Source organism: Littorina saxatilis, linkage group LG7, assembly GCF_037325665.1.
Source record: "Littorina saxatilis isolate snail1 linkage group LG7, US_GU_Lsax_2.0, whole genome shotgun sequence".
NCBI lineage: Eukaryota > Metazoa > Mollusca > Gastropoda > Littorinimorpha > Littorinidae > Littorina > Littorina saxatilis.
This window is the reverse complement of record NC_090251.1, coordinates 4,787,546-4,807,040: the sequence shown is the minus strand read 5'-3', so window position 1 is coordinate 4,807,040 and position 19,495 is coordinate 4,787,546. Positions and strand designations below refer to the sequence as shown.

Below are 19,495 nucleotides of genomic sequence, written 5' to 3'. Positions count from 1 at the left end.
GGCCATATCAGGGCGGTGCTGCTTTGACATTTAACGTGCGCCACACACAAGACAGAAGTCGCAGCACATGCTTCATGTCTCACCCAGTCACATTATTCTGACACCGGACCAACCAGTCCTAGCACTAACCCCATAATGCCAGACGCCAGGCGGAGCAGCCACTAGATTGCCAATTTTAAAGTCTTAGGTATGACCCGGCCGGGGTTCGAACCCACGACCTCCCGATCACGGGGCGGACGCCTTACCACTAGGCCAACCGTGCCGGTGTGAATCTAAGTGTTAGGCACTGGGGTGAGAATGTATAGCATGGTGATAATTAGACAACTCATCTGATTATGGCCATCATAATATGGTTTCTCTAATGCCGCGTGCAATAATGGGGAAGGGCCATAAACAACGTAATTCAAAAGCAATAACTATTGTGTTGTCATAAATTAAACGTTAATCATTCTTGTTTTTGATTCCCTAAAGAATGATTTTCACTCAATGAAATGTAATCGTCAGGATAAGCTTTGCTATAGTTGGACATGCTTTCTAATGTACATTTAATGCATTATCAGATTTCAGTTGACCGATATCGTACAGGGGGGGGGGGGGGGGAGGGGGGGAGGGGGGGGGGTTCAGACCTAAAGTGTTAAGCGTAAATCGCCGATGGTATCTGTGTCATTGCAGTGCTAAAGAGAAGGGATATAAACAACAATTTGCATTGAATGCATCTGCATTATCAGGATAAGCGCACATAACTGTTAGACACGTTTTTTTTAATGTAAAGTTAATATATGATAACGATCGAAACCAGTTAAGCATACTTTAAAATGTAAAGTTGGTATATAATAACAATTCTAGTTGACCGATATCGTACAGGGAAGGTTTTTGATTTTTTTTCTGGACCATCTGTGTTATGTGTATTTCGTATGGTATCTCTTCCAGTTGAAGAAAAAGGACACACAAACGATTTGCAACGAATGGAATAGGTTATACTCATCACAAAGAGTATTGAAACAGTTAGATATGATTTGTAATGTAGACATATGGCAAAATAACCTTTTCAGCTGACCAATATCATACTGGGAGGAGGGGGGGGGAGGGTGGTGTTATAAACAGACGTACTGTGTTACGTGTGTCTGAGTAGTAAAAATGTCGTAACATCTGGTGGTGTAGCAAAAGGCAGATATAATGTATATCAACACACCAATACATTCTGACATCTGCGTCACGTTTGATACAGAACAGCGTCACCATATTTTTTGTATTCTGTAACCTTGACTAAAATGGTCTTCGTGTTATAGGAAAACTGTCCGTATTTTACAGGGTTGTAAGTGACAATACTGGTATTTTACCTATTAAAATACAGTCTAAAAAATACTGGTATTTTGCCGGATTGTAAGTAAAACTATTGGTATTTTGCCGGTTATTAGGTGAAAATGCCGATATTTTACGAATTAATGAGTGCATATACTTATATTTTAAAGGTTTGTAAATGAACATATCGGTACTGTAACGGTTTGTATGTAAAGCTGGAAAATAAATGACTATATACAAAGATCCTTTCGAAACAGAAAAAAGCAACATCCTTTTTGTAATGACTTTTTAGACGAGGCCTTATAAAGATGATTGTTTGCTGATATCTGTTTTTGTGTCAGTGTTATGTATACAGTAGAAGATGTAAGAATGCTACGCCACAGTTATGTGTTGTAATTATTAAAGCCATTGATCATTCACCGACACCTTCAGTCCTCCAACAAAGCGGTGTATGGCAGTTCGCACAGGTGTCGGGCACATAATTGATATGAAAAATGTCATGGGCATTCTTGCCTCTAATAATGAAATCGCTTTTATGGCGCTGGCGATGCTGGGGCTCCATTCGTTATTCTTTACAAAGGTGCAACAGCAGCATATTTCCTTTCCGTATTTCCCTGTTCTTATGTTTTATTGTTCAAGCTAGGCTAAATATTTTCATTGATTAGGCCTAAAAAAAAAAAAATAGGTGTGGTTACGGTAACCCGACCTACCCTATTTTTAGGGGCCGACCCTATAACTTTTTATTACATTTGTCAAAAAAAGAAAAAAAAGAAAAAAAAACCGAGTGCAGAAAACGCAATGAAAGCGACAGCGCTCGAGTCGCACACTTATTTCCCTGTCAAGTAGGTTTAATTTGTACACATTAGAAAAAAAAAGTAAAAAAAAAAATAAAATGATTGCCTACCTTCCTACCCTATGTTTTTTGGCTATGTTACCGTAACCACACCTATTTTTTTGGGGGGCCTTACAGAGGCTCGGCCTTGTGTCTGGGGTGTCCCATCTGGTACATTGCACAGGCTTCAATGAAACGAGGTTATGATTAACTTGTGAACGTGGGTTTGGGTTAGGGATATGGTGGATTGCGAGTGCTGAAATTGTTGTTTCTTTTTCAGCAGTTTTCACACTGTCGATTACAAATGTGTCTAATTTAATACATTTGTATAATGATATGTGTTTGAATGCGCCAGACATTTCATCCCTGTATTCAGCACAATGGTAAAGACATTGGCAGTATAGGTGTTATATATTCGCTTGGACAACTGTTAGTTGGGTTTTTGGTGTTGTTTCTTATGGGGGAGGGGGAGGGGGGGCGGGGCGGGGGGTAACATATTTGAACAAGTTTAAGATAACGTCAGGATCCGGGTCATTCTGGAAATGATTGTACTCTATCTTAGGTGAAGATCTCGCCATTGAAAGCATGGACTTGGTGACTGAAGTGAATAGTGGTGGTTGTAAACAAAAGACGGGCGCAGTGGCTTGGTGGTAAGACGTCGGCCTCCTAGTCCTAATCGGAAGGTCGTGAGTTCGAATCCCGGCTGCGGCTGCCTGGTGGGTTAAGGGTGGAGATGTTTCCGATCTTCCAGGTCAACTTATGTGCAGACCTGCTAGTGCCGTATCCCCCTTTGTGTGTACACACAAGCACAAGACCAAGTGCGCACGGAAAAGATCCTGTAATCCATGTCAGAGTTCGGTGGGTTATAGAAACACGAAAATACCAAGCATGCATCGTGGCGTATGGCTGCCTAAATGGCGGGGTAAAAAACGGTCATACACGTAAACCCCCACTCGTGCAAAAAAACCCACGAGTGTACGTGGGAGTTTCAGCCCATGAACGCAGAAGAAGAAGAAGAAGGTTGTACACAAACAACGGTTTCGCTTGCTAGTCCCTTTAAGGGTGGATATAATTAAGCATACCCTTCTGTTCAACGGGATATTCTAACCCGAGCATTTGAACGGGTGCAGTGAACCAGAGAGAAATTCCAAGAGCACTGGTGGTCCCAGCTGACAATTTCACCAACTGTTATCGCACTTTGTCAAGCACAAAGAACCGCTACCTGGGTGTGTTTAGTTTGACTGGCGCGTTCAACAAAGCGCAAGACGGGCAAACACGAGCTAATGAAATAAACTAGAACCTAACTTGTCAGTCTTAATTGTCGGGGCATATAACATACGTAGGCGACAGACCAGAACAGACTGTATTTTCACGAGGAAAGCCTTTTTACGTTTTGTTTTGGAATTATCGAATGTTTAAAGATACTTTTGCATGTGAAGACTATGTCACACACCTGCCATATCAGCAATATGTTTCAATGATGAAGTTTAGAACATTAAACAACAATTTGCCTGTACAGAAAGAACGTTATCTTAACATCCCGAGGTCAGAAAGAACTTGCACCAAATGTGTATCACAAGACATAGGTGATGAATTCCATTATTTATTTGTCTGTGATTTTTTCAAAGAAGAAAGAGCTGAGTTGTTACCACCTTACTATTGGAAAAAACCCTAATGCACTTAAATTTAAAAAGCTGTTTGCTACTAAGAAAAATAAATTGCTAAAGAATATTTTGGACTTTATTAATAGAACTTGTAACAGTTTTTCATAATTGTTTTTAATTTTTATTTTACTATATTAGCATATATCATGATTGTATTGATTGTATTTATTGTTCAAAATGCCCCCATGGGTTATGGACTAATAAAACTTGAACTTGAACTTGTTACTGATGCAGTAGAACCCACCTTTTAACCCCCTCTCCCCAATGTAAGACTTCTTCCTTTTTAAGACCCTCCTTTCACAGATGTTTTATTCATAGTCTCTGTAATTAAACCTATATACCCCCACCTCGTAAAACCTCATTTTCTCAGATGTTCAAGTTGAAGGTCTGTTTAGATGTAATCAGCCACATGCACTTATGGCAGAATGATCGAGGTTTTTTTTCGTGCCACTGTGAGAGAGAGAGAGAGAGAGAGAGAGAGAGAGAGAGAGAGAGAGAGAGAGAGAGAGAGAGAGAGAGAGAGAGAGAGAGAGAGAGAGAGAGAGAGAGAGAGAGAGAAAACTTTATCACAAAAAGGCATACAAAGTGACATTTGATTATTGAAATATCTAGAAATGAGTTGAGATCTAACCATAAAGTATGTTCACATTTTAAATCTGGAGAAACATCAAGTTTTTAGAAACTCTCTGTATCGATTCATCTGGTTGACCCTGGATACATTTATCACAACTACTATCTTAACCCCAGATGCTGGGTGTCTTGCAACAAAGCACAGTAATCTTTCCCCTTGTTGCTGACAGAGACAGGCACACAGGCAGCTTGTGAAGATTTGATATCAGATGTTGAGGTGGAAGCAGATCGCGCCTTTCAGGGCAAAGTGGCCACACTGTTAAATGCCTGGAAACAGCGGCATGCAGTCATCGACACCGCTAACGGGTGGTTGGCCCGTTCATTGACAGCTTCATTCATTTAATGTCTCCTCCCTCAGCTGATTCTCAGAACCCCCCCTGATTACCAAAAAGAGGAGAAACAATTGCAAGAAAATTGGGTCAGTGGAAGCTATGATAGTGTTCAAAAACTACATCACTCTTAGTACACCCACACTATTATTTGAGATGTGTTCATCAGGGCCGGACTAGGCTAAGAGGAGGGAGGGGGGGTTGCCAGTGGTGGTCCAGGGGCAGTAATAACAATAATAAAAAATGTTTTAAATAAGTGAGGTACATGTTTAGGCTAGGAGGGGGGGGGGAGGGGGGGGGTTGCGCAACCCCATAACCCCCCCCCCCCCCCCCCCGGTAGTCCGGCCCTGTTCATCTGTGGCTGTAAAAGCGACACCTGTGTATGAAAATGGACTTTTACTTCACATAGTGCATTCCATCAGACTACGCGCAATAAATTACACGGATTACAATATTAATCCATTTCACCTGTACTTTTCTGATTTTTTTTTTTTTTGGGGGGGGGGATCAAAAGTACAAAGAATTCTGATGAACAAAAGCACAAGAAAATTGGGTTAGTGGAAAAGGACCAGAGAAAGACAGGGAGTATTTGAATTTGGCTGTGATCAATAGGGTGAACTCACAGCACCCAGCGGGTCACCTGATGCTTCCCACAATGCATCGGCACGCCGAGCATGCGCAACAGCTGGGTCCACATTGATGTGTGTGTTTGTGGCGGGGTGGGGGGGGGGGGTGGTGTTGGTAAGGTGACGTCTTAGTTCACCATTTTCATACTATATGCCCTTCATGTCCTTATATTGTCTGGTGCAGTATTTCTACCTGGTGCAGTATTGCTACCTGGTGCAGTATTGCTACCTGGTGCAGTATTGCTACCTGGTGCAGTATTGCTACCTGGTGCAGTATTGCTACCTGGTGCAGTATTGCTACCTGTTGCTTGAAAGATTATGCAGACGGTAGAAAGATTATACTTTTTGAGTTTGCTTCCCACACGCGCTCGATATGTGCACCGCGATTCTGCACCCCCGCCTTTACCCCCCCCCCTGATGGACCTAATGTATGAGCGGGAGGGGCTTCCAAACTATGGCAGGTACGGGGGCTGGCTAGGAGGGGGATGGGTGGCCTTGGTCCCCACATGCTGTTGAATTTTAGGATTTAAAAGAAGTATTTGGGGTCTCTCCTTGATAAAAAACAAGTCGCGTGAGGCGAAAATACAACATTTAGTCAAGCTCAGTCGAACTCACAGAATGAAACTGAACGCAATGCCATTTTTCAGCAAGACCGTATACTCGTAGCATCGTCAGTCCACCGCTCATGGCAAAGGCAGTGAAATTGACAAGAAGAGCGGGGTAGTAGTTGCGCTAAGAAGGATAGCACGCTTTTCTGTACCTCTCTTTGTTTTAACTTTCTGAGCGTGTTTTTAATCCAAACATATCATATCTATATGTTTTTGGAATGAGGAACCGACATGGAATAAGATGAAAGTGTTTTTAAATTGATTTCGACAATTTAATTTTGATAATAATTTTTATATATTTAATTTTCAGAGCTTGTTTTTAATCCGAATATAACATATTGATATGTTTTTGGAATCAGCAAATGATGGAGAATAAGATAAACGTAAATTTGGATCGTTTAATAAATTTTTATTTTTTTTTACAATTTTCAGATTTTTAATGACCAAAGTCATTAATTAATTTTTAAGCCACCAAGCTGAAATGCAATACCGAAGTCCGAGCTTTGTCGAAGATTACTTGACCAAAATGTCAACCAATTTGGTTGAAAAATGAGGGCGTGACAGTGCCACCTCAACTTTCACGAAAAGCCGGATATGACGTCATCAAAGACATTTATCAAAAAAAAGAAAAAAACGTTCGGGGATTTCATACCCAGGAACTCTCATGTCAAATTTCATAAAGATCGGTCCAGTAGTTTAGTCTGAATCGCTCTACACACTCACACACACACACACACACACACACGCACATACACCACGACCCTCGTTTCGATTCCCCCTCGATGTTAAAATATTTAGTCAAAACTTGACTAAATATAAAAACAAGTCGCGTAAGGCGAAAATACAACTTTTAGTCAAGCTCAGTCGAACTCACAGAATGAAACTGAACGCATTGCATTTTTTCCGCAAGACCGTACACTTGTAGCATCGTCTGTCCACCGCTCGTGGCAAAGGCAGTGCAATTAACAATACAGAAAAGCGCGGTAGCCCGCTTTTCTATATCTCTATTCTTTTTATATTTAGTCAAGTTTTGACTATATATTTTAACATCGAGGGGGAATCGAAACGAGGGTCGTGGTGTATGTGCGTGCGTGTGTGTACCGGCAAAGGTACCTTCTTTTTACATTTAGTCAAGTTATGACTACATGTTTTAACATAGAGGGGGGAATCGAGACGAGGGTCGTGGTGTATGTGTGTGTGTGTGTGTGTGTGTGTGTCTGTCTGTGTGTGTGTGTGTAGAGCGATTCAGACTAAACTACTAGACCGATCTTTATGAAATTTGACATGAGAGTTCCTGGGTATGAAATCCCCGAACGTTTTTTTCATTTTTTTGATAAATGTCTTTGATGACGTCATATCCGGCTTTTCGTGAAAGTTGAGGCGGCACTGTCACGCCCTCATTTTTCAACCAAATTGGTTGAAATTTTGGTCAAGTAATCTTCGACGAAGCCCGGGGTTCGGTATTGCATTTCAGCGTGGTGGCTTAAAAATTAATTAATGACTTTGGTCATTAAAAATCTGAAAATTGTAAAAAAAAATAAAAATTTATAAAACGATCCAAATTTACGTTTATCTTATTCTCCATCATTTGCTGATTCCAAAAACATATAAATATGTTATATTCGGATTAGAAACAAGCTCTGAAAATTAAATATATAAAAATTATTATCAAATTTTTTTTTTTGGAAATCAATTTAAAAACACTTTCATCTTATTCCTTGTCGGTTCCTGATTCCAAAAATATATAGATATGATATGTTTGGATTAAAAACACGCTCAGAAAGTTAAAACGAAGAGAGGTACAGAAAAGCGTGCTATCCTTCTCAGCGCAACGAATACCCCGCTCTTCTTGTCAATTCCACGGGCACTGCCTTTGCCACGGGCGGTGGAGTGACGATGCTACGAGTATACGGTCTTGCTGCGTTCAGTTTCATTCTGTGAGTTCAACAGCTACTTGACTAAATGTTGTATTTTCGCCTTACGCGACTTGTTAACTCTCTGAACGTGTTTTTAATCCAAACATATCATATATATATATGTTTTTGGAATCAGGAACGGACAAGGAATAAGATGAAATTGTTTTTAAATTGATTTCGGAAAATTATTTTAATCATAATTTTTATATATTAATTTTCAGAGCTTGTTTTTAATCCAAATATAACATAATGATATGTTTTTGGAATCAGAAAATGATGAAGAATACGATAAACGTAATTTTGAATCGTTTTATAAAAAAATAATTTTAATTACAATTTTTAGATTTTTAATGACCAAAGTCATTAATTAAATTTTAAGCCTCCAAGCTGAAATGCAATACCAAAGTCCGGCCTTCGTCGAAGATTGCTTGGCCAAAATTTCAATCAATTTTATTGAAAAATGAGGGTGTGACAGTGCCGCCTCAACTTTTACAAAATGCCGGATATGACGTCATCAAAGACATTTATCGAAAAAATAAAAAAAGTCCGGTTATATCATTCCCAGGAACTCTCATGTCAAATTTCATAAAGACCGGTCCAGTAGTTTAGTCTGAATCGCTCTACACACACACACAGACAGACAGACACACACACACATACACCACGACCCTCGTCTCGATTCCCCCCTCTATGTTAAAACATTTAGTCAAAACTTGACTAAATGTAAAAAGAAGGTACCTTTGCCGGGTAAGGGGGGGGGGGGGGGGGGGCTTACTCCTAGATCCTGCCCTGCCTCCTCCCGGTCTCCTATTACCAGCCAATTGTCTGTAGTCCACTCCCTTTTCCCTGCCAATCCAGATTTACTTCATGAGTTTCCTTGAGTTTGCTACATGGATCGAAAAGCTTTTGCAACATAATCCCAATTGAACTCTTGGCTTTGAAGACGGTAATAGTTTTACAGTGTAGATGCTCATTCAATCTCAAAACATTCTGACAGACACAATATCGGCGGTACTAGCACAGAGAATGTTTTCTATTGAAGGCGACAGAGAGAGAGTGAGAGGGAGAGAGAGAGAGAGAGAGAGAGAGAGAGAGAGAGAGAGAGAGAGAGAGAGAGAGAGAGACAGAGAGAGACAGAGACAGAGAGAGAGAGAGCACACACACACACACACACACACACTCACACACACATTCACACACACACACACACACACACACACACACATCTACACATACTCACAAACACACACACACACACACACACACACACAAACACACACACACACACACACACACACACACATCATAAGGGAGACAGAGACAGAGAGAGAAATAGCTGTTTACGTAAGCTTGATAATGATGGAAATTATAGACCTTGCCTTCTCACACAAGAGAGAAAGATCGGACATGATGTGACATGACTTCTGTGTGTTGGGCGTCTGTGTGTAGTGCGACAATCACATACCTCATTAACCACAAGGTCAGATCCTATTTATTTTATTTTATTTTATTTATTTATTTTTTTGGGTGGGTGGGGGGGGGGGGGGGGGGGGGGGGGGGGGGGTGGGGGGTGGGGGCAGGGTTTGACTGACAGGACATGAACACATTAATTTTATCTCTGAACACGGAACTGTCGGGGATTATGCCCACAGCGGAAAAATGGTCTTTTGAAGTTGCGTCATTGAGAGGGAAGCATCTCACATAAGATCTAGATATATATCAACTCCGAGCAGCGCTATCTGTGTCAGTGTACCTTGCAGTAGCGCTAGGTTCCACGTGCACGGTTAAGCGTGCCAGGATTGCGGTGGCTGTGACTGCTACACCTTCAATTGACAGTCCTGAGAAAGCTTTCGTAGTGAGCTGTGTGGCGTATTTGCTTTGAAATTACACGCCTTTTAAGTTGTGCTAACATTTTAATTTGATCTTTTGTGACGGAAGGTTCGTTGAGACTGAGCTGTGTGCAATCAGCTGTGTATAGACAGCGCTTTATTGGACCAACTCTGGACATAACTCTGGACATAACTCTGGACATAACTCTGGACATAACTCTGGACATAACTCTGGACACAACTCTGGACACAACTCTGGACATAACTCTCATAACTCTGGACATAACTCTGGACATAACTCTGGACATAACTCTGGACATAACTCTGGACATAACTCTCATAACTCTGGACATAACTCTGTAGGGGTTAAATGGCTTGTGAAAGAGTGAATACTCCTGCTTTTAGTGAGGCAAACTTTTGGCACGTGCTTGTTTACGTGTTTCAGACACACCCTTGGTCTATAATGTCACATGGGCACGTGCTTGTCTACGTGTTTCAGACACACCCTTGGTCTATAATGTCACATGGGCACGTGCTTGTTTACGTGTTTCAGACACACCCTTGGTCTATAATGTCACATGGGCACGTGCTTGTCTACGTGTTTCAGACACACCCTTGGTCTATAATGTCACATGGGAAAGTTTGCCTCACTAAAAGCAGGAGTATTCACTCTTTCACAACCCATACAAACCCGACAGAGTTATCTCCCAACATCGTCTAATCGGTTAGCCAGTCATTGCAACACACACATCCTTTTCATGCGGATTGTGCTTGCAGCTTTTCATGTCATCAGTTGGTTTGAATATTTGCTTACCGAACATACAAAGAAACAAGTCGCGTTAGGCGAAAATACAACATTTAGTCAGGCTCAGTCGAACTCACAGAATGAAACTGAACGCACTGCATTTTTTTCCGCAAGATCGTATACTCGTAGCATCATCTGTCCACCGCTTGTTCTGAGCGTGTTTTTAATCCAAACATATCATATCTATATGTTTTTGGAATCAGGAACCGACATGGAATAAGATGAAATCGTTTTTAAATCGATTTCGGAAATTTAATTTTAATCATAATTTTTATATTTTTAATTTTCAAAGCTTGTTTTTAATCCGAATATAACATATTTATATGTTTTTGGAATCAGCAAATAATGACAAATAAGATGAAATTGTTTTTGGATCGTTTTATAAAAACATAATTTTAATTACAATTTTCAGATTTTTAATGACCAAAATTATCAATTAATTTTTAAGCCTCTAAGCTGAAATGCAATACCAAAGTCCGGCCTTTGTCGAAGATTGCTTGGCCAAAATTTCAATCAATTTTATTAAAAAATGAGGGTGTGACAGTGCCGCCTCAACTTTTACAAAAAGCCGGATATGACGTCATCAAAGACATTTATCAAAAAAATGAAGAAAACGTCTGGGGATATCATGCCCAGGAACTCTCATGTAAAATTTCATAAAGATCGGTCCAGTAGTTTACTCTGAATCGCTCTACACACACACACACACACACACACACACACACACACACACACACACACACACACACACCCACACACACACACCCACACACACATACCCACACACACACACACACTCACACACACACACACACACACACACAGACACACATACACACATACACAACGACCCTCGTTTCGATTCCCCCTCTAAATGTAATAAAATAAGACTGTATTGTAGTCAGGATTCTTATCAAGAATCTTTCAGGGTCGGCCAAAACGAGAAAAAGAACGCCTTTATAGTCACTGCGGTAAAGAAGTTTTTGTATGGGTAAGCATAGTGCGTGTCAAAGTAAATCAGGTTGGAATTCGGCTGGAAGGCGTAACTGAGGTCAGACAAGATATATATGGCTGTGTCCTGAATAAGAAGCGCATATATGCAAACGCATAATAGATTGTCACAGATAGATAAGAGGACAGGTGAAGCTCAGGGCCCAGACTTATTTCCATGGGATCGATTTTACTTATCTCTCTCCGTCTATTGTTGGTCGGACTGGCGGGTTCGTAGTCAGTCTCAGTAAAAGTCTCGGCGGAGAACTTCTTAATCCGGGCACTATCAGTGGTCTGTCCGTGCTTTTCCGCCATCTTGGAATTGATGAGCAGTCCTTGTCTGAGTGTAACGGTAAACAAAAGCAAAAAGAGATATGAAACACGGAGCTTCCTTGCTTTATTTATTTACTTCAAAGTGTTGCCTTGTGTGGGACAGCTCAGGACACAGTGAATAGAATTCCTAGTGTCGAATTCAATGGTAACCAATAGATTTTATCATTAGTTGCCTCTCCTGGTTGTGGTAATGGTTAGCAAATCATACAGAGATAAACCCCCCGCGGGTTAGGGGGAGTCCCATATTGGTTGGGACTAGAAAGAATTTACCCGATGCTACCCAGCATGTCGTAAGAGGCGACTAACGGTTCTGTTTCTTCTCTTCTTTTGTCTTATTTCTGCCTTACCAGTCCTTTCACCTATATTTCCTTCCAAGAAAACTCTCCCTACTATTCCCTGCAGTTTTCCAATTCTTTTCTTGTTGTCTTATTTCTACCTGACTGGATCCATCACCTTTATTTCACTTTCCAAAAGTCTTCTTTTCCACATCCTTATTTCTCTGCACCCCGCATGTCGTATGAGGCGACTAACGGATTCTGTTTCTCCTTTTACCCTTGTTAAGTGGTTCTTGTATAGAATATAGTCAATGTTTGTAAAGATTTTAGTCAAGCAGTATGTAAGAAATGTTTAGTCCTTTGTACTGGAAACTTGCATTCTCCCAGTAAGGTCATATATTATTATTGTACTACGTTGCAAGCCCCTGGAGCAATATTTTGATTAGTGCTTTTGTGAACAAGAAACACTTAACAAGTGGCTCTATCCCATCTCCCCACTTTCCCCTATCCCATCTCCCCCCTTTCCCTCGTCACGATATAACCTTCGTGGTTGAAAACGACGTTAAACACCAAATAAAGAAAGAAATACAGAGATAAGAAAGAATGACTATTATTTGCTTTTGTACGTTGCTATGTTCCCTTGGGTCAATAAACAAGTTGCAAAGTTAAGACAAGACAAGATCATGGGTCCATGTTTTTTTGCGCCAGCTGTACTAAATGCAAGAAAGAGTAGGGGGAGGGTGGAGAGTAGGTGGGGGGGGGGGGGGGGGGAGGTCCAACATCTGGGATCCCTGCGACTCATACTTACAGGGGGTGGTGTCGAAGTCAATGGATTGGCGTGGAGACAGCTTCATAATTGCTTACACAAACACACAAGCATTCCTTAAGAAATCGATCAAGCCGACATAAATGTTAACAGATTCGACTTTTATTGTTGTAACTATCGCGGTGTTTTTGACCGCAGTGGGAACATTGTTTGACTGGGCGTGCACAGGCAAAGGACATACGGTAAGGAAGAAGGCTTTTCTAGTATTTGAGGACTGATAGTGTATCGCAAACGCTGTATTTTTTTCTGTCTGACTTGTGTGTGTTTGTGATATTTGGAAAAGTGTTGTACCCAAGAGTGGTAAGTCTATCAAAGGTTTTATCTTATAGCCGAGCCATGCTTTCATCGCATATGTTCACTGAATCTGGTAAATGGCGTGCATTGAATCTACTTTCAGTTAAAATAAGTGTTTAAAGCAAAACAAAAAAGCGAAAAAAACTCTGCTCAATTTCCATAAAAGGAATTCGCTCTTTACTTCCGGTTTTGAGTCAATACTTCCGGGTACGATTGTGTCCCTAGTTGTCAGGGCTACATTGCTGTGTCTCTTGTGCGGCGTTTACCTTTCTCTTAATTGATTTAAATGAGAAAAAGTCAACTTCATGTTCCTCTGCAGTAGCAGATGCCCTAGCTTTTCCTCTCCAGTGGAGGGTCAAAATTCCAAATAATTCGGTAAATGTTGGCTCTAGCATGTTTATTCACTTTAGGTTATTATAAAATCGTATCTAAAAAAGCAACATGTAGAACGACAACAAGCAAATTGCGTATGGACAGTTTCTGAATTTATGAAATGTAAATGTTACGTGTGTAGACAGTGTCAGGACAAAACACACACTTGACGTTGTCTTTTCCAAGAAATGGCAGAAAACAACAACACCCAAACAAATCCCAATAGTATGGCTGTCTGTGAAGGCGTTTTATGTGTAAATGTTATGAGCGTAGATTGTTTTAGGACTAAACAGACAGTTGACGGTGTCTCTTCCAATGAAGGTCAGAAGTGAGCTCCAAATAGGTCGGCTTTCTTTCAATGCGTTTGAACCTAACGATCCCGTGATTCGGACAAAACACACAAAACACACAACTGACGTGCTGACTAGAGATTAACGGATGCTGCGCTCAGTTTACGTTTGGCTCAGACCCGACCCTTTGTTTGCCAAAGCTGTCCGCAATTTGTTGACAGGGCGTTTCTCTAATTACACCTAACTTGAGTTTAAAATAGGATTTTTTTGCGTTGATTGAATTAGCTTTGGCTCTCTTTGTAGTTATTCCTTTCAAGTAGCCCATGCAGAAGAAAGGTACACTGGTAATGATTGAAAGAACAGGAACAGCTGGTATACGGTTCACGTTTTACTTTGATTTTTAGTTACATGTTTAACAAATAGATAGCCTTTGAATTACCAGAAAGACTCTAAGATAGCATTCTTCTTGTTCAGGCGATTACATAGTTAGATAGAAACGAAAGGCTCTGCTTTTGAGTTGAGATTTGTACAGATTCTGTGCGTTAATTATGAATTAGGTGCGTAGGGAATCCACCCCCCCGCACCCCCACGATGCTATTTGAGGTTATATGAGCAATACTACTTTCTTAGCCTAACCCCATTAACTACACAAAGGAGGATCAGCATTTCCATTCAGTGAACAGGACTGGACATTAATTGAAAATGGCTTGACATGCAGAAATCGATACTGTACACTTACTCTGGGCTGTAGACTTCTGAAACCTATTTCCTATTTTTTAAGTAAACGGACTTCTAACAGATTGTTTTTACACAGTGAGTCATAACGCCAATGCGAAACGGATGTCGATAAAGATCTCGACAGACATGGATCTGAAATTGTTTTAGCCGTGCAAGTGTGAACCAGAAGTGAAAACAACAAGTGGCAACCACTGCAGGCAACAGCGTGCAGTCATCGTGGCGAAAGCTACACACGAAGGACGCAAGATGGCGTGATAACAGAGTATTGCGATAGACAGGGACAGGTCTTGGCTAACTGAACACTTTGGCCTTCAGTAGCGAAAGACAGTCATCAGCCGTGTGGTTGTGCAATCTCTGAGAGACGCTGGAATCACTGAGGATAGACAGCGACATGGAATAATGACAGAATGCTGCACCACACAAGGATAATTAAATCTTGTCCGACAGTGAACTTGTGGCCTCAGGAGCGAAAGACTGAGACCCGGGGCACTTGTGTGCGGGTATTCTGTAATGTACACAAAAGGATGAACGGCGAAATGGAATTGTGATAGTGCACTGTACGCAGCAAGTACATACGTCGGCTGACTGAGAACTTTGACCTCCAGGATAGGCAACTACCAAGGACTCTTGTTTGTGGATATACTGTGAAATACACTGGCCAGCAACATGGAATAATAACACGCCGCGTTGCACAATTCAAGGAAAATGCCTGGCTGAATATAACCAGTGTCCAGGTATTCGTGTGTAGGGTTATTCTAGTTATATCCCACAGAGACAACCCTCAAATAACTCACATCTTTGGTGCTCGTTACGGAGCAACACATACCAAAAACCTCAGCGTTTGTTTGTGTGGCTGAGAGACGCAAAACCCAGTGACAATGAACGACGAAGAACACGCAGAAGGCTTGATGACTCGCTTGCTATCCCTGAACGGCGAGACCCACATCACCAAAGACAAGTTCATCGACCTCTCGTCAAGCCTCGACATCCGTCCCCAGGAGCTTGACATCATCTTCAACGCCCTTGACCTCAACGGGGATGGGGTCATCTCCATGGAGGAGCTACGTCACAGCTTCGCGGACACTCGCCTGAAGGAGAGGGAGGAGGAGGAAGCCCTGATGACCGTTGGTCCCATGCCCACCATGCAGCAACGGATGGCGTCCACCAGGCGGCGCAGGTCGTCTGTAGCGGCCCTCATGGTCGGCATGGACTTCTCGTCGCTCAGTGGTCTCTGGTGAGTTTACTGGGATCCATATTTATTTAATCCCAAATGAACTCTTGGCTTTGAAGACGTTTATAGTTTCACAGTGATGATGCTCATACAATCTAACATGATTCTCACAGACACAATATCGGTGATACCGGAACAAGGAGGCTTTTTCTATTGATGACGAAATGTTTGTGAAAGCACTTGTGCATTTTGCTGAAGACAAACAAATTAGCGAATGTCAAAAGGGGAGAGGGAGAGAGAGAGAGAGAGAGGGAGAGAGAGAGAGAGAGAGAGAGAGAGAGAGAGAGAGATAGTGAGAGAGAGAGAGAGAGAGAGACAGAGAGAAAAAGACAGAGAGAGAGAGAGAGTGTGTGAGAGAGAGAGAGAGAGAGAGAGAGAGAGAGAGAGAGAGACAGAGAGAGAGAGAGAAAGACAGAGAGAGAGAGTGTGTGTGAGAAGAGAGAGAGAGAGAGAGAGAGAGAGAGAGAGACAGAGAGAAGACAGAGAGAGAGAAAGACTGAGAGAGACAGGGAGAGAGAGAGAGTGTGTGTGAGAGAGTGTGTGAGAAAGAGAGAGAGAGAGAGAGAGAGAGAGAGAGAGAGAGAGATAAAGACAAAGACAGAGACAAAGACAGATAGACAGAAAGACAGACAGAGCGACAGAGAGGCAAAGAGGAAGAATGAATTGCTGAGATCAAAAGAGAACTTTAGAGGTAGACATGATTAGAGAGGTAGTCAGTGCAAAACCTGAAATCTGTGTATAAAAACCCAGGCAGCTGGGCAGGGGGAGGGAAAGGGAGGAGTGTGTTTCGAGGTGCATGACATTTCCTCTATTTCGTCTGTTACCACATTTTCAGCAATCAACTTGTTACTGCGGAATGTTTGTCTATCGGGGCCATGCCATCTTGAAGGCTGTTTCATAACCACGTCAAGACATCTTAGTACTTTCCTTCCCATAAATTACGCTAATGCCAAGATTTTCGCCCCACTGATAATTATGGGACGAGGTCTTGTCATAAAAGTGATGCCAGAATACCTTCTACAAATTACCCATAACATTTCTCATCGGTATTTTCTTGTCAAATCTGTCAAAATATTTTCTCTGGGCTTGTCTGTTGTCTGGTAATAATGATGTATTGGTTTTGGCTTCCTGTGACGTTACGGTTAATTTTGTCGCGTACCATATCATTATCTTCATGGTTGTCGTGCCACAGCGATGGCAAATGCGCAAGGGAGAATGTTAACAAGCTGTTACGGAATGTATGCTCCCTGAGCCTAATATTGCGAGGAGAGAGAGAGAGAGAGAGAGAGAGAGAGAGAGAGAGAGAGAGAGAGAGAGAGAGAGAGAGAGAGAGAGAGAGAGAGAGAGAGAAAGAGAGACAGAGAGAGAGAGTGAGAGAGAGAGAGAGAGAGAGAGAGAGAGAGAGAGAGAGAGAGAGAGAGAGAGAGAGAGAGAGAGAGAGAGAGAGAGAGAGAGAGAAATATATCTTGAGATCAATGACATAATTATTTGTCCCGGTGCACTAGGATCACAATGTTTGCATGCTACCACGACCTGTTCTCCTCCTAGTCGACATTCACACAGTCCCTGTTACTTCTAGCATTTCATCGTCCTCAGTTCGTCCTGTACTTCCCCCTACGTTCTGCAACGTGTTGTCTTACCCCCCCCCCCCCCACCCTCGTATTGGTATTGGTATTGACATCATATCCTCATGTGAGGTTACCCTCATGGAAATTCGGGCTGCTTTAGCTCTGGGGAAAACGAGTTGCCATACAGTACGACGCTACCCAATTTAACAAAAACTATTTTTTTCCCCTGGCAAGCGTGTATTCATGTTTCCAAGCTCTGAGACTTCCGCTGTGAATTTGGGATCTTTATCGTGCGCAAGCGTGCACACGGGGGTGCTCGGCCCCCGAGGAGAGTCTGCACTGAGTTGACTCTGGGAAATGATTACCTCGCCGAATGTGGGGGTCGAATCCACACCGATAGTGACAACGGGTTACAAGCCAGCGCCGCTACCGACTGAGCTTCATGTATCTCTCCGCCCCTAAATGCCCTCAACTGCACGGTTGCAAACTGCAAGGTGTGTTTTGTGAAACATTGCCTTGGGCTAGTATGTTTAATGTGTGTAATGGTGCACATAACATCGGCTATTTTTGGCGTTCGGCCAGGGTGAATGAGTATAAATACATTATTTTTATTACTTTGAATGAAACAGAATTATTTCACATTGAAAGTAGGTCTTACAAAGTCAGATATGAAAAGCTACATGGGACGTAAGATATATTGATGGGGAAGGTGGTGCGTACCCTTCTTCAAACAAACAATTTGTTTGTTTGTTTGTTTGCTTAACGCCCAGCCGACCACGAAGGGCCATATCAGGGCGGTCAAACAAACAAGCAAGCAAGCAAACAAACAAACAAACAAACACACATACATTCAAACAAACAAACAACACTGAGTTCCAAGAATTTTAGAAAGGATGACTCAACTGGTTATTTTCAGTACTAAATATTTAGGAATTGTAGCATTCGCGATTTAATGTAGAAGGTAACATCGTGAGTAGGCTGTATAGCTGTTTTGTCTGAGCAGTTACACGGAGAGTCACTGACACTGTGTCGGTAACAGCCTGATATTAATAGTTGGCTGAAGTCGACTTCACAAAGTCTACTTCACGAAGCTCGCTGCACGAAGCTTTCGCTCTGAATTCTCAATTAACCGACTTTGCCAAGTCGTCGCGAAGCCAACTTCGAGCTCAATTAAGGAAGCCTTTACGAACGCTATCAAACGTTCGGTTTCTTTTACATTTTGACGGTTCAAGGTGATATTAGTTTTTGTTTTTGGTATTTTGAAACGCACAAACAATTAAATAGACATAGATAAATTGATTATCGTAAGAACATTATTGTAAGCTGAATTCGTACCAATTCCAAAATAATGAGATGCCTATCAGAAGTCTGCTCTGCTGGCGTTGATTGTTCGCGCGTGAATGCTTCAACATGTCGGTAGAATGGCTGCAAGGAACTACCTCGTAGTCTTGTTTGTCACATTTGTGCACGCTTGTCACACTTTGTTAACCGACTTTAGGTGACTTTTCAAGTCCCTAAAATTGACCCTTGACAACTCCTCAAAGTCAGAAAATTGCCGAGTTGGCACAATTACTTGCCTTTATAGTGCATTGCGTTTTCGAATAATTGCACCCTGTTCAGATGCGTGGTGTTTGTCTTCCACATGCAAAACAGTATGAGAGAATATCAAGAAAGTTTGTGTTTTTCTTTTGTATTCGACGTACTGCTTCAATTTAGCGGAAGGATTGTCAAGAAATGACTGCGTGCTGTACATGATAGATGTTTTGATATTTGATATGACTTATTGTCCTTTGAGAATATCTTCAAGGAAATTTGGGCTGGTATCCCATTTTGATTTAGATGCATGCGTGTATTCACATTTCCAAGCCCTGAGACTTTTGCTGTGAGCTTGGGTTCTTTATCGTGCGCATGCGTGAATACGGGATCCGGGGGTGTCCGGACACCCGGGAGTGTCTGCACAAAGTTGGGTATCGAACCCACGCCGATAGCGACTACTGGGTTTCAAGCCAGCGCCGATACCGACCGAGCTATCTCTCC

At 41.9% G+C, this 19,495-nt stretch overlaps 1 protein-coding gene across 8 annotated transcripts in view; it reads left to right on the top strand.

Moving 5' to 3' along the window:
• The window catches only part of LOC138970517 (ras and EF-hand domain-containing protein homolog), a 107,712-nt gene that overhangs the window by 54,001 nt on the left and 34,216 nt on the right, over positions 1-19,495 (top strand). The window contains exon 2 of one of the 8 annotated variants that reach the window (XM_070342975.1): positions 14,807-15,893. The exons of 5 other annotated variants lie outside the window; for them this stretch is intronic. In XM_070342975.1, the coding sequence (XP_070199076.1) occupies positions 15,538-15,893 (356 nt within the window). In that variant the 5' untranslated portion in view covers positions 14,807-15,537. Of the gene's footprint in view, positions 1-14,617; positions 15,894-19,495 lie in introns of those variants that run through there. 2 more of the 8 variants (XM_070342974.1, XM_070342977.1) reach the window with 2 other exon arrangements.